At 36.3% G+C, this 12,028-nt stretch overlaps 1 protein-coding gene across 4 annotated transcripts; it reads right to left on the bottom strand.

Moving 5' to 3' along the window:
• Window positions 1–11,564, bottom strand: dnajc14 (DnaJ (Hsp40) homolog, subfamily C, member 14). 4 transcript variants are annotated; one of them, XM_051103959.1, is made up of 8 exons: window positions 11,183–11,509; window positions 9,021–10,350; window positions 6,891–6,989; window positions 6,683–6,789; window positions 5,389–5,508; window positions 5,124–5,284; window positions 4,901–5,029; window positions 1–2,318 (listed from the first exon to the last, which is right to left on the bottom strand). In XM_051103959.1, exons 2-8 carry the CDS (start codon window positions 10,134–10,136, stop codon window positions 2,014–2,016), a joined length of 2,037 nt encoding a protein of 678 aa, XP_050959916.1. In that variant the 5' UTR covers window positions 10,137–10,350; window positions 11,183–11,509; the 3' UTR covers window positions 1–2,013. The 4 variants fall into 4 exon arrangements, with proteins under 4 accessions (XP_050959916.1, XP_050959915.1, XP_050959913.1 ...); XM_051103958.1 differs by lacking the exon at window positions 1–2,318 and adding an exon at window positions 3,905–4,701 and having other exon boundaries at window positions 4,927–5,029; XM_051103956.1 differs by lacking the exon at window positions 1–2,318 and having other exon boundaries at window positions 4,756–5,029; window positions 11,456–11,564.
• Between the last annotated feature and the right edge of the window lie 464 nt (window positions 11,565–12,028).

Here is a 12,028-nt window from a genome sequence, read left to right as displayed (position 1 = left end):
TTGACAAAGAGCAAAACAACAATTTAATTTGATTTCTGGAGTCTCTTTAAATGATTTTATTCTTGGGATTTCTGTTGTTTAACAAGTGCTTTTATCAGGAGTTTTAAGTACAACAAGAAGTTCCTGAAAGCATCTCGAAAACGTAAAAACACATGAAACTGAACACTCATGTATTAGTACGGTTTTATGTTCAGCTGTACAGAGGGAAAGCAGTCAAAGTATATTGGGTGTACTGTAATAAAGGAAAAAAAAAAACAAATGGAAAAAAAAAATGTCATGTTTGGACAATGACATCTAAAATGACATCTCTGGTGGATGAATGAAACAACTGTCTTTTAAAATGATTCCTGAGTATTAAAAAAAGTGGACAAAAGTGACAACAGGACTTCCTCCTAAAGGGAGGCTTTGAATTTTCAAATCAAAAACCTAATTTTTAGAATGCAAAACCTATGCATCCAATGTTTACACACCATTACATTTGTGCTTTAACTCTTATTTAATTTCTGACTGGTATCATATTTTCATTCTAAATATAATGCACATTGGAGGCTATTCCTGCTCCAGAGATGCACTACATGGACAAAAACATAGATCAAATCAATCAAGAGCTCCAGCTAGCAAGCAGAGCATTTGATGTGAAAATCCCACTAGATTCCTTTATCTTCTGACTCAAAGCTCCATTCATATCATGTAAGCAGTTGCTGATCAATTTTAGAAATATTAATCCATAGTGTGTAATTTGTACAATAATATCTTTGTATATTTGGTAATTACCTCCTAAACAAGTGGTTTTAAACAATGAAAAAAAAAAAAAAACTGTTTTAATATGAACTGCTCGAGTAACTCGTAAAATGATTCCTCAGGATTGCATGAACTCTATACCATAAGCCCAGGAACATCAGAAAATGTCAGCTATGTCTTTTTCCTGTTCTCTTACTAGTAGCAGATGAAAAAAATGTCATCCCTGAGGTCTGTGTGTGACTTATACATTAATCGTTATGTGTTAATATATTACAAAACATTTAGCCACATTGTGAACATAACATTTTCCATCAGATTCAGCATTTCAAGCCTGACAAAAGCAGAAACATTTTTAAAGTAAAACTTCACCTTAAAACAAAAATGTCATTATTACCCTCCTCATGTCGTTTCAAACTCTGATGCGTTTTTTTTTGTTTTGTTTTTCTTTTGGGGTGGGGAATAAGAGGTTCATAGCAACCACATCTGTCAAAATAATAATAATAATCATAATAATAATAATTTGCTACTAAAACCCTGAAGCTCAGAAATGGACTACAAAAGGTTTGCCTTCAATAATACTAAACACCATTGCTTATGTATCCCATGACCATATCAAACTTGAGCCAAATTTAATAGCTATGTTTACCATAATCTGTAAATAGCTTAAATTTGGGTCTTTGGTTGTTGTAAAATCTATCTGAAGTCTTCAGAAGACTTGAAATGTGAAATGTAGAATACACAAGTCACATGGTCTACTTTTGTGATGTTGGGTATTTTCTCTTCTCCCAGGAGCTTGACATTGTACTGAAAAAAGCTGTGAGAAGATCCAAAGCAAAAATGAAAGGTATAAAGGTTTGGAACAACATGCAGTTGAGTAAACAGTGACAGTTTTTAACGGTGGGTCATTCAACGATTCTTCAGATACATCAGGAAATCTACTCATGACTCATGAGTCCTTCTGTTTCCTGAAAGAAATTTCTAATTGAATGTAGGTTAATTTGTGTCAAAAAAACAAACAAAACAAAAAACAAAAACATAAAAACAAAAAAGGACTTCAAACATGAAATCGCAAAGATCGTCTTGCATCCTTCTTTGCTTGCTCCTTTATGAAATCTGATGTTGCCATTTCATTCTGCATCAGGAAGCTTCAAAGCGCCAACACTGAAATGCTCAGAGGTCAAAGGGTGTCCTCATTTTGTTGCACTAGTTGGCCAATATCACATCAAAACATGGCAACAGACAGCACTCCATCTCTGTATAATATTGCATTTCTCAGCGCTGGAATGGCTTACGAACTTTCTTGCGCCGGCGTGGGGGCTTTCCTCCATCAGTCCAGTGTTCGCTGGGGTCAGCCCGTTGGGCCCCTGGGTTAAAGAACCCTGTGTGTGGAGAAGATCCTGAAAACATTGTTGAAGTCCCTGCAGCTGCTCCAGAGGAATGATGAGGCGGGTTTCCTGTTGGGAAGAATCCTCCATTAGCAGACATGTCACTGGGAGCTCCACCCTGGAAGAAGCGGTTGAAGAAGTCCTGCAGGTCTGCAGGTGAGCCACCACCTGGTGCGTGATCTGGGGGGGGATCTAGAGGACACAGAAATGAAAGTAACACACAGGCATTTAATTAGAGGCCAAGCACTGAAAATGTGTAAGCACCTTGTGTTATTGTTAGTTTTTTTTTTTGCTCGAGTCTATGGCAGCCGATAGAACCACTTGCAGTAAATTTGGCACAGATAGAGGAAAGTTTGAACATTAACCACAGCAAATTTGGGATTTCTATCTTAAACCCCCCTAGCGTAAGCAAAATGTCAAAAATTTTGAACTAAAAGGACTAGAAACAGGCTACAAAATAAATTTTCCCTATGATTCCTTAGCTAATGCAGAGTCGAATGTCATACTTTTTCATGAACATTTTCCAGAAAACCTACTTCTTTTTTCTTCTTTTAGACCGTTGTTCCAATTTTTATGAAGACTGAACAAGATTATCTTCAGACTATGCCGGCAAAAAGTCTTTAAAAGATTTTTGATAGACCAAATGGCTCTTTAATGGTGCATCAATTAGTCAAAGATTTTACAAATCTGCAACATTTTGGCATACTGTGCCAAAACTTGGCACCTGACATTATATGCATGACCTGTAGGTATCTGTATCTTTGGCACCATGCCCTGAAGCAAACTATGACGTTTTGGGCTACCTAGTGGTCAAAAGATAGCAAAATGCACAAATATGATTGCTTCTTTTTTGAATTTTATCTGATGGCCATGAATCTCACCTCGTATTCCTTGGGTCCTCCAGAATCCAGCAGTATGTGTTTTTTAACAGTTTGCCATTTCTGTCTGTTCACTATTCTGATTTATCTCAAAAAACAATTTTTTTTTTTAAAGGAGAAGTTCACTTCCAAACTAAAATTTACAGATAATGTACTCACCCTCTTGTCATCCAAGATGTTCTTGTCTTTCTTTCTTCAGTCGTAAAGAAAGTATGTTTTTTTTTTTGAGGAAAACATTTCAGGATTTTTCTCCATATAGTGGACTTCAATGGTGTCCCTGAGTTTGAATATCCAAAATGCAGTTTAAATGCAGCTTCAAAGGGCTCTAAACGATCCCAGCCGAAGAAGAAGGGTCTTCTCTAGCCAAGCGATCATTTATTTTTTATTTAGAGATTAAAAAAAAAAAAAAAAAAACACATTATATACTTTTTAACTTCGAACGCTCATCTTGTCTCTGCCTGAACTCTGTTTTTTTTCTGGTTCAAGACAGTTAGGGTATCGACAGAAGTACCGACAGTGTTTTGCAAAGCGAACATGAAAAGAAGATCAAGCACCCTTTACAAAAAAGGTAAAACAGCGATGTAGGATGATTTTGAAGTTGAAGGAGAAAATTAAATCGAGTTTTGACATACCCCAACGGTCTTGAACCGGAAAAAACAGAGTTCAGGCAGACCTAGACAAGACAAGCGTTTGAGGTCAAAAAGTATATAAACTATAATTTTTTTTTTTTTTTTTGTTTTAGAATCGTTTCACTAGATAAGACACTTTCTCAACTGGGATCGTTTAGAGCCATTCGAAGCTGCAGTTAAACTGCATTTTAGAAGTTCAAACACGGGGCCACTGAAGTCCACATTATAGAGAGAAATCCTGAAATGTTTTCCTCAAAAAACAATTTCTTTACGACTGAAGAAAGGAAGACATAAACATCTTGGATGGCAAGGCGGTGAGTTAATTATCTGTAAATGTTTGTTCTGAAAGTGAACTTTTCAGTCCTCCTAGACTGTTTGTTCAATCTACATCAAATTTCACATGGATCATCATTAGACCAAACTGGCAAAAAGTTATTAACAGCTTTTTGATATTTCAAACTGTTTTAACTCATCAAATTGAATGCAGTCTGGATCTGAGGCTGTAGTTCTGCAACACTTTGGCATTTTGGCACCAAACTAAAGTGCTGACATGAACTCTTCTTTATTTTCATCTTCTATATTTCAAACAAAGACCCCATTCAAACAAGTCTAGAAAAAGCATGAGCAAGTTTTTATAAATGTAAATGTTGTTACAAAAGTAAACCTTTGTATTTCAGTTGGCAACATATTCTACTTACATTACAAGATATATAATGATTTTTTTTTTTATGTAATAACCGTGATTAATCGTTTAGCCATTATTGTGCAGCCCTAGTTCTTATTAACTATATGTTAACAAATGGAACCTTATTGTAAATTAAAGCCTAAAGTGTGCAAATCTCCCACTGACCTGCATTGACAGAATGATCAGCATTCCAATTCTATTTGACAGCAATGATATCAAAATGGCCTTTGAATAACTGATGTTGTCATAATGGTCTTTGGACAGCTAATGACGTCATAATGGTTTGAGGATATCCATCTTTGTCTTCCCATAAGAATGTGTGTGGCCATTTGTAAATTTTATGGGTCTGGCTTCAGGTCTCATCCACGTCCAGCCATTTTTAGCTGTTGATATCGCAAATAAGTGTGTCTTACCATATTATTTTAATGTATTATCTTAATTATGAGCACACTGGTTTGTAGCGCAAACAGTTTTACTGTTACCTCACATTGTTATCCTTCTCGTCATTTCCCTATAGCAACTAATGGACCGGAAGTCTCACCCTTAGGCTTACTTCCGTGGTAAACAAAAAGGTGGATACACTTATGAAAAAAGTCAGAAGTGGGTACCTGTGGCGGCTGGTGCCGCTGCTACCTTTAGAGCCAAAAGAGATGTGATATGGCACGCGATGTGTGTCTGGAGAGATGCTTATACGCTGACAGCCTGCCCACTCTGTGTGAACATAGACGTGTCTCAGTGATCTGAACATATGCATATAACATATGAACACAGCAATGATCCAAGAGTGGGAATGCGAATAAACTACCAGTGATGTCAAAGACTTTGCCATCCATGAAGGCGAAGTATGTGATACGCAGTCCCAGCATACTAGATTCAGCCCACAGGTCTCCCTCCTCAGCACTGTGCCATTTACTACATTCAGCACAAAATCTGGCCTCACCAGGCTCACGGTCCATTTCAAAGCGCCTGTGGAATAGACGATGCTCAGATAAACAAAGAAATTCAGCTTATAACACACAACAAGCTTTAAATAAAATGACAAGCCTGAAATGATGACCAGTAATACGCACTTGTGCTTGCCTTCACATTTAGTGCACATCATTGTGTTCATGGCTTCTTTCAGGTCATCCTGCAGTTTGGTCAGGAACTCATTCATGGATTTTGAAAGCTCTGTAGCTGCCATACGCTTCCTGCAGACACAGAACCCAAATACAAAAACACTCAGAGACACTCAAAGTTATATCAAAATTATATAAAAAAAACATGTACAGCTCATTTTTCTAAATCTTAATTACTGCAATAGGGTAATTATTTAATTTTTTAAAATGCTAAGTGTAAAATGAGATACAAGTGTGAATAAGTGACACACTGATGCAATGTTTTAAATAATTGATATAACTAATCCTATTACTTTTACATGACATTAACCCTAGAGTGACCATCTGGCAATAGATCTGTTGTGGGACAGTAGATGTGATTTTTTTTGGGACAATGCGGGACACATGTGAGATAGATAAATTTACTACTGTTATGCTATGTAGATACTGATTTACATCCGTTGTCATATGCGCTTATTTATGTTTCTGAGCGTGCACATGTAAGCGAGAGAAAGCACGTCCGTTTTGTGTGAGAGTGAAGAGAAACCACCTGTTTGTACATTACAATAATGCACTCTGGACATCTGTCATTAACATAACGCCACAGAAACCGCCTCAAACGAACTATTAAAATAAGAAGAAAGTAGTGTCTGATAGCTACATCAATTTTTTTTAATTAGTTAAAATAAATGGAGAATATCGTGTTTTTCAGTGCGCGCTCGACCATTTCCGTCGGTGGTGCTAGATCCCTTCATGAGGTCTGCACATTCTTTGCGCGGAAACTACGCCGCAAAAATAATAAATAAAAAGCTTTCTTAAAAAGGCAAAAGAACGCATGTATGTTTTCTTAATATGACAATTAAAAAACAGCAGACAGATAAAAATGCGGGACAATTTCTCAATATGCAGCGTGCGGGACAAGGGGTGAAAATTTGTGGTACAATGTGTGGTACAATACAAAGCAGGACAGGTGGTCACCCTAATTAACCCTCAAGTTGTGTTATAGTCATTTGACCCGGAGAGGATTTTTTTCCCCCCAAAAATGCTAGTTAATGTTTATTGCATTAGACTAAAACTTCCTGACTTTGCTTACAAAGGGTACAAAAGAGAGAACAAAACTGTTTCGCATTGGATTAAGAAGAGTCTGGGTAAAAGTGTTTAACTGTCACGAAAATATTGGCAGGCATTTTCTTCATGAAAACATTTCATTAAATGTGCCAATTATGTATAGAGATCAGTCTACTCGTTCTTATCTAAAAGCACTTACAATTCATATTCTCGCCGAGTCTCTGGGTTACTGACAATGTCCCACGCCGCTCTTAACACCTTGAAGGCCTCGCCAGCACCTGGGTGCTTGTTTTTGTCTGGATGAACCTGTACACAAACAATACATTAAACCTTGACAAATAAACAGTTCATTCTTCATCCAACCCAGACGTAATAATTGTTTCAGGGGAATGATTTTGTCATCCCACCTGTACTGCCAGCTGTCTATAAGCTCTCTTGAGTTCTGATTCGGTGGCATGAATATCCACTCCAAGAACATTAAATGGGTCCAACTCCTCTTCAGGGATCTGTACCAGAGCAGGAGTTGATAATATGGTTAAAACACACTACAGTTTCAAAGACTTACTACCTGTCTTTATAAATTACCCAACATCAAATCACTAAGTAACAGGCTTGCTCAGATTCTGTCACAAAAAAATAATAGCAAAAAAATCTCTTTCAAACACATACCATTAAAGTTGTAAAATGAATTTTATACTTCAGACTCACTTGACCATTGTGACGTCATGCAAGAACAACTAAAACTGCAACTAACAAGAAGTAAAGGAGGTATGTAGCTACCTCTACATATTTTTGCTTGATGTCCATTTATGAAATCTGATGCTAGGCTTAAAATATATAGGTATATTCATTCATATTTCCTACTCAGCTGTGCTAGTTTCAGGTCTCTCCTATCACTCTGCACTCTCTTCTAAAATAATAAAATAAACTCAATATTCTATGTCCATGAATACACTTTAATAAGTAACTGAGTGCGTGGGATAAAGTACAGTCAATCAGTCATTAATCAAATTCAAGTAAATTCAAAGTCATTAATCAAGTAAACCCTGACATGGAGCATAAAGCTAACTGTACATTATTCATTATTAATCCGAAAATACTTGAAGTAATGAAGAAAGGGAAGTAGTAACAGATCTTCTTCTCCATATTGTGATGTACATCCACGTGTAACAGATTACCAAAAAAGAAAATTGTCTGTAGGTAACAGTTTACTTAAAGATAATGTGTTACATATTCATAATGGACATTGTAAAGCATTCTGTCTTTTAATAAATTATTGTAACCAAAGTTAAAATGTATTTTAATATTCATAGATTTCTTGTTAGACTGAAAACTGGTTCTTTGTCACATTTCAATGCATTATACTTAACTATGAACAAATAAATGTTATACCCCTGATTTCACAGACAAGGCTTAAGGCTAATCCCAGACTAAAGTGCATGTTTGAGCGGTCTCAACTGAAAATATCTTGCTCTGACACATCTTAAAATATGACAGTGTTACTGTCCTGTCTCAAGATGCACACGTAACATTTTATTTTCTAAAAGCTGCTTAAATATCTTAATTTAACTAAGGCATAGTCCTGGCTTAAGATAAGCCCTGTCTGTGAAACCGGGCCATAATGTATTGTAACTGGTTACAATTACTTAGGATATCATACAATACACATATGTATTAAATATCATATATAATTATATTTAATATATGAAATCTTTTATGTGTGTGAATTATAATGTTTTTACACAGTATAACCCTTTTTTTTATACTAAGAAAGTTTAAACTTCAAAATATATACCTACACTTGTGAATATAAACTTTATACTTAAGCTATAAGCTTGCAATGAGTTTTGCTCAGATGCTACAATTGTGTTATCAGCACATAAAATCATTCAGATCATGATACAGTTTTGTAAACTTGTAAATTGACAACATCACTTATGCATCATGATGAGCATGTTAACTGAGCAGTTGCCTGACCCATTTTTCAAATACTTTTTTTACTTGTTTTAATTCTGTGTTTGTGATAATTAATCTCAGACCTTGGAGCATGGCTTAGAACTTAAAGCATTTTGTAATATTTTACAGAGAAAAATAACTGGAAGAACACTTCAGTCACTATTTCATTCTATTTTCAGATTTGTGGATAATCAATATGGGTATTTCAACAAATACACATGAAACCTACTGGCTTGGACATTTTTACAACCAAACCATGTTAAAAATACCTGATATATCTTATGTGTGTGAATTATAATGTTTTTCCACAGCATCACATTTTTATACTAAGAAAGTATGAACTTCGAAATATATTATACTTGTGAATATACACTATACTTAAATTATTAGCTTTCGGTGAGTTTTGCTCAGATGCTACAATTGCATTATCAGCACATAAGATTATTGAGATCATGATACAGTTTTCTCACAAAACAAAGAGAATCATTCATTTTCAATGACAACAAAATAAAGTTCTGATTTAAAATAACTTTAACGTTATTAACTAACATTAATGCCACCACCTCTATGTAAAACAATACCTTGGCTAGTGCCAGCAGTCTCTGCAGTTCTTCGCCAGGTTGCCACTTGTCTGCGCCTCTGTTGGGAGACTCTGGATTTGAGCTTTCATTTATGACGCCTTTTTTAAAGAAACAACCATGAATCCTCGTGGTCAGATCTGACATTTTTCTCCAAATCCTGCTGCTTTGAAGGGCAAGCCACCATTTCCTGCCTCGCTCTCCTCCCAGCCTTCCCAAAATACACCTCATCATATGAGAGCCAGCACTTAGTATAGCACAGACAAATCTCAAACTGGAAAGAAGAGCATGTTGAGCCCAACGCGCAGATCTGCCAATGCCCTCCATTAAAGCTACACCTGAACACCAGCTCCAGTCCAGGACTTGCCTCAAATCTTGTGTCATGCCTGGAATATCTGTGACTTTACAAAGCATATGTGTTCCAAAGTTATATAGTGCAAGCGCAGATGATTCAACAGCAACCCCACAGCGGTGGGTCAAAGAGATTATGAGTTCCACGACCATATGGATGCAGGAAATGCACCAGGGGCTGACAAATTCTGCCAGGAAATCCCGACACACCATGACCAGCTGGATCCCATTTTTCCTTCGTACACGGCTGTGATTGTGCAGATGGTGGTTCCGTCGCCTCACCTGCTTGTGTCTGCTAGGCCCAGAGGACGCAAGGAAGGATTTATGAGGCATGGAAGATGGAGATGTCCATGATGGGGTTTGATCGCAAGGCCCCTGCCCTAATCCACTCTTTTTGGACTTTCCTTTCTTACCAGTTCCAGCATTGCGGGATCTCGACTCTCCATTGCCTCTAAACTCATTCTCCATTTCATTTTTCTCTCCTCTTTCAGATTTCTCCTTATCTTTTTCAGAAATCCCATCTTGCACTTGATCATCATTCAAATCATTGCTATTTTGCTCTTCATTCTCATATACTTCCAAATCAAAGTCTTCTTCAGGGAATTCACAATCAAAATGATCGGCCGTCTCATGTTCACACTCAGGTCCTTGAGACGATATCACATGGCTGTCATTTCCATAACATGGACTGGCCTGAGAAACAACGGGCGGTCCACGGCCACTGCTTTCCTCTACTGTATCCCAATGTACAGCCATTTCTTCTTCCATCTTGCTCAAATATCCAAAGGTTCACTCCTTCAAGCTTAAGACAGTCATGGAGAGATCCATCATGAGCTTCAGGGTGGCAGCAGACTTAGACATGCATGCATTGTATTTAACAATGGTCTCATATTTACAAATGAAACACAATATGGGCTCTTCAGCATGTCCAGCATGGCAGATGATCTGTGACTTTTCCAAATCACAGTGGCATTCTGAACCCCTGCAAATAAGAAGAAAAATCTTTGTAAAGATACTCTAAACGGTACCAAACCATTTCTACACTTTTTATATGCATAGACCTAACCAATACAAACATCACCACAACCACAGGGTTCCAGGAGTAAAAATGATTACTTTATACTATCCATTAATTAAAATTTATATATATATATATATATATATATATATATTTTTTTTTTTAATGGAAACATATAAACCTTTCATTACAGACCATACATACATTACTGAAGATGCCACAAGTAATTTATAATTATTTTAAAGCTGAATTGAACTGATAATCCTAAATAAACTTAAATAAATAATCCTAATCCTTATCCTAAATAATCCTAAATAAACTTAAATATATTTTGTAATATCTTACAGAGAAAAATAAATGGAAGAACACTTCAGTCACTGTTTCATTCTATTTTCAGATTTGTGGATAATCTATACAGGTATTTCCACAAATACACATTAAACCTACTGACTTGGGTATTATTACAACCAAACTATGTTAAAAATACCTGATATATCTTATGTGTGTGAATTATAATGTTTTTACAACCAAACCGTGTTAAATATACAATGTATTCACAATTTGTGGAATGAATTTAACAAGGTAATAGAGCATTTTTTTGAGTGACTCATGTCAAAACAATTTTCCCTGCTAGTGACAGCACGTTAGCTGACCTAAATGTTAAGCGTTATGTTAACCTTTATTCCTATTTAACTTCTCACGAATCTTTTTTGAACAATAAGCGCATATTACAACCATGAGGTAAGTGCTAGAGAATAAAATGTAAACATGCAAACATCACATGTCTATAACTTACTGAACACTCAGCCTTGATAAAGTTCTTAAGTATCGACTTCTCAAATGTTGCACACTGAGGACTTACAGACGGCAGATGTTGTTGTAAATGTTTATGTGTAATAATCTTTTTGTATTTTTAATCCCTCCTTTACGATGCTGTTTTGTTTTAGCAGGCATGCTAACAGAAGAACATCCACAGCGAGCGTTACTGCACTACTCCACTGAAAGAATAGACCGGTAAGTTTATCTCGGGTGCAAGACAAGTTTAAAACAGCTCAGCCTATCTTCTCACCTATCTTTAGCTTGCTTTCACTGTCCTTCTATCTTCCTTCTTTTTCACTTCCGAGTACAGCACAAGCGCTGAAACGTCACTTCCGTTTAAGTAACCCTTTCCTGTCTTCTGTTAACTGGACGGGCGGCCACAGCGGCGACATAGCGTCATGATACCTGATCCATAAGACAAGGGAAGTAGCCTAATGAAGGATGCAGCCTTTGAGTTGGGACACAGCTGAGGAGGCTTCAAAGTTTATTGTTTGAGATTATATGTTATGTAATATTATTTTTAAGCAATTATATAGCAATTATTTTATTCCTGTATCTGCCAAATGTTATTATAGAAAAGCAAAGGCAGTGGAAATGATCGCCTCACAGCATTGTAACAAACACAACACAATAAAAGAAAAATAAAATATGAATATAAATGAATATATATGAATATTAAAAGATGAGTGGGCCTTGGCTTTGTGTTGTTAACGGTGTAAATGTTGCTTTTAGTGACAGGTAAATTTGAAGACATGCAAACTTATTTTGTACACCACCAGAGGTCTCTGTCTGTCAACCTGTTACAACAGCCAAGTGTTATTAT

The sequence above is a fragment of the Labeo rohita genome, unplaced genomic scaffold, assembly GCF_022985175.1.
Source record: "Labeo rohita strain BAU-BD-2019 unplaced genomic scaffold, IGBB_LRoh.1.0 scaffold_61, whole genome shotgun sequence".
Lineage (NCBI taxonomy): Eukaryota > Metazoa > Chordata > Actinopteri > Cypriniformes > Cyprinidae > Labeo > Labeo rohita.
The sequence above is the reverse complement of the archived record's forward strand: the minus strand, read 5'-3'. Positions and strand labels throughout refer to the sequence as shown.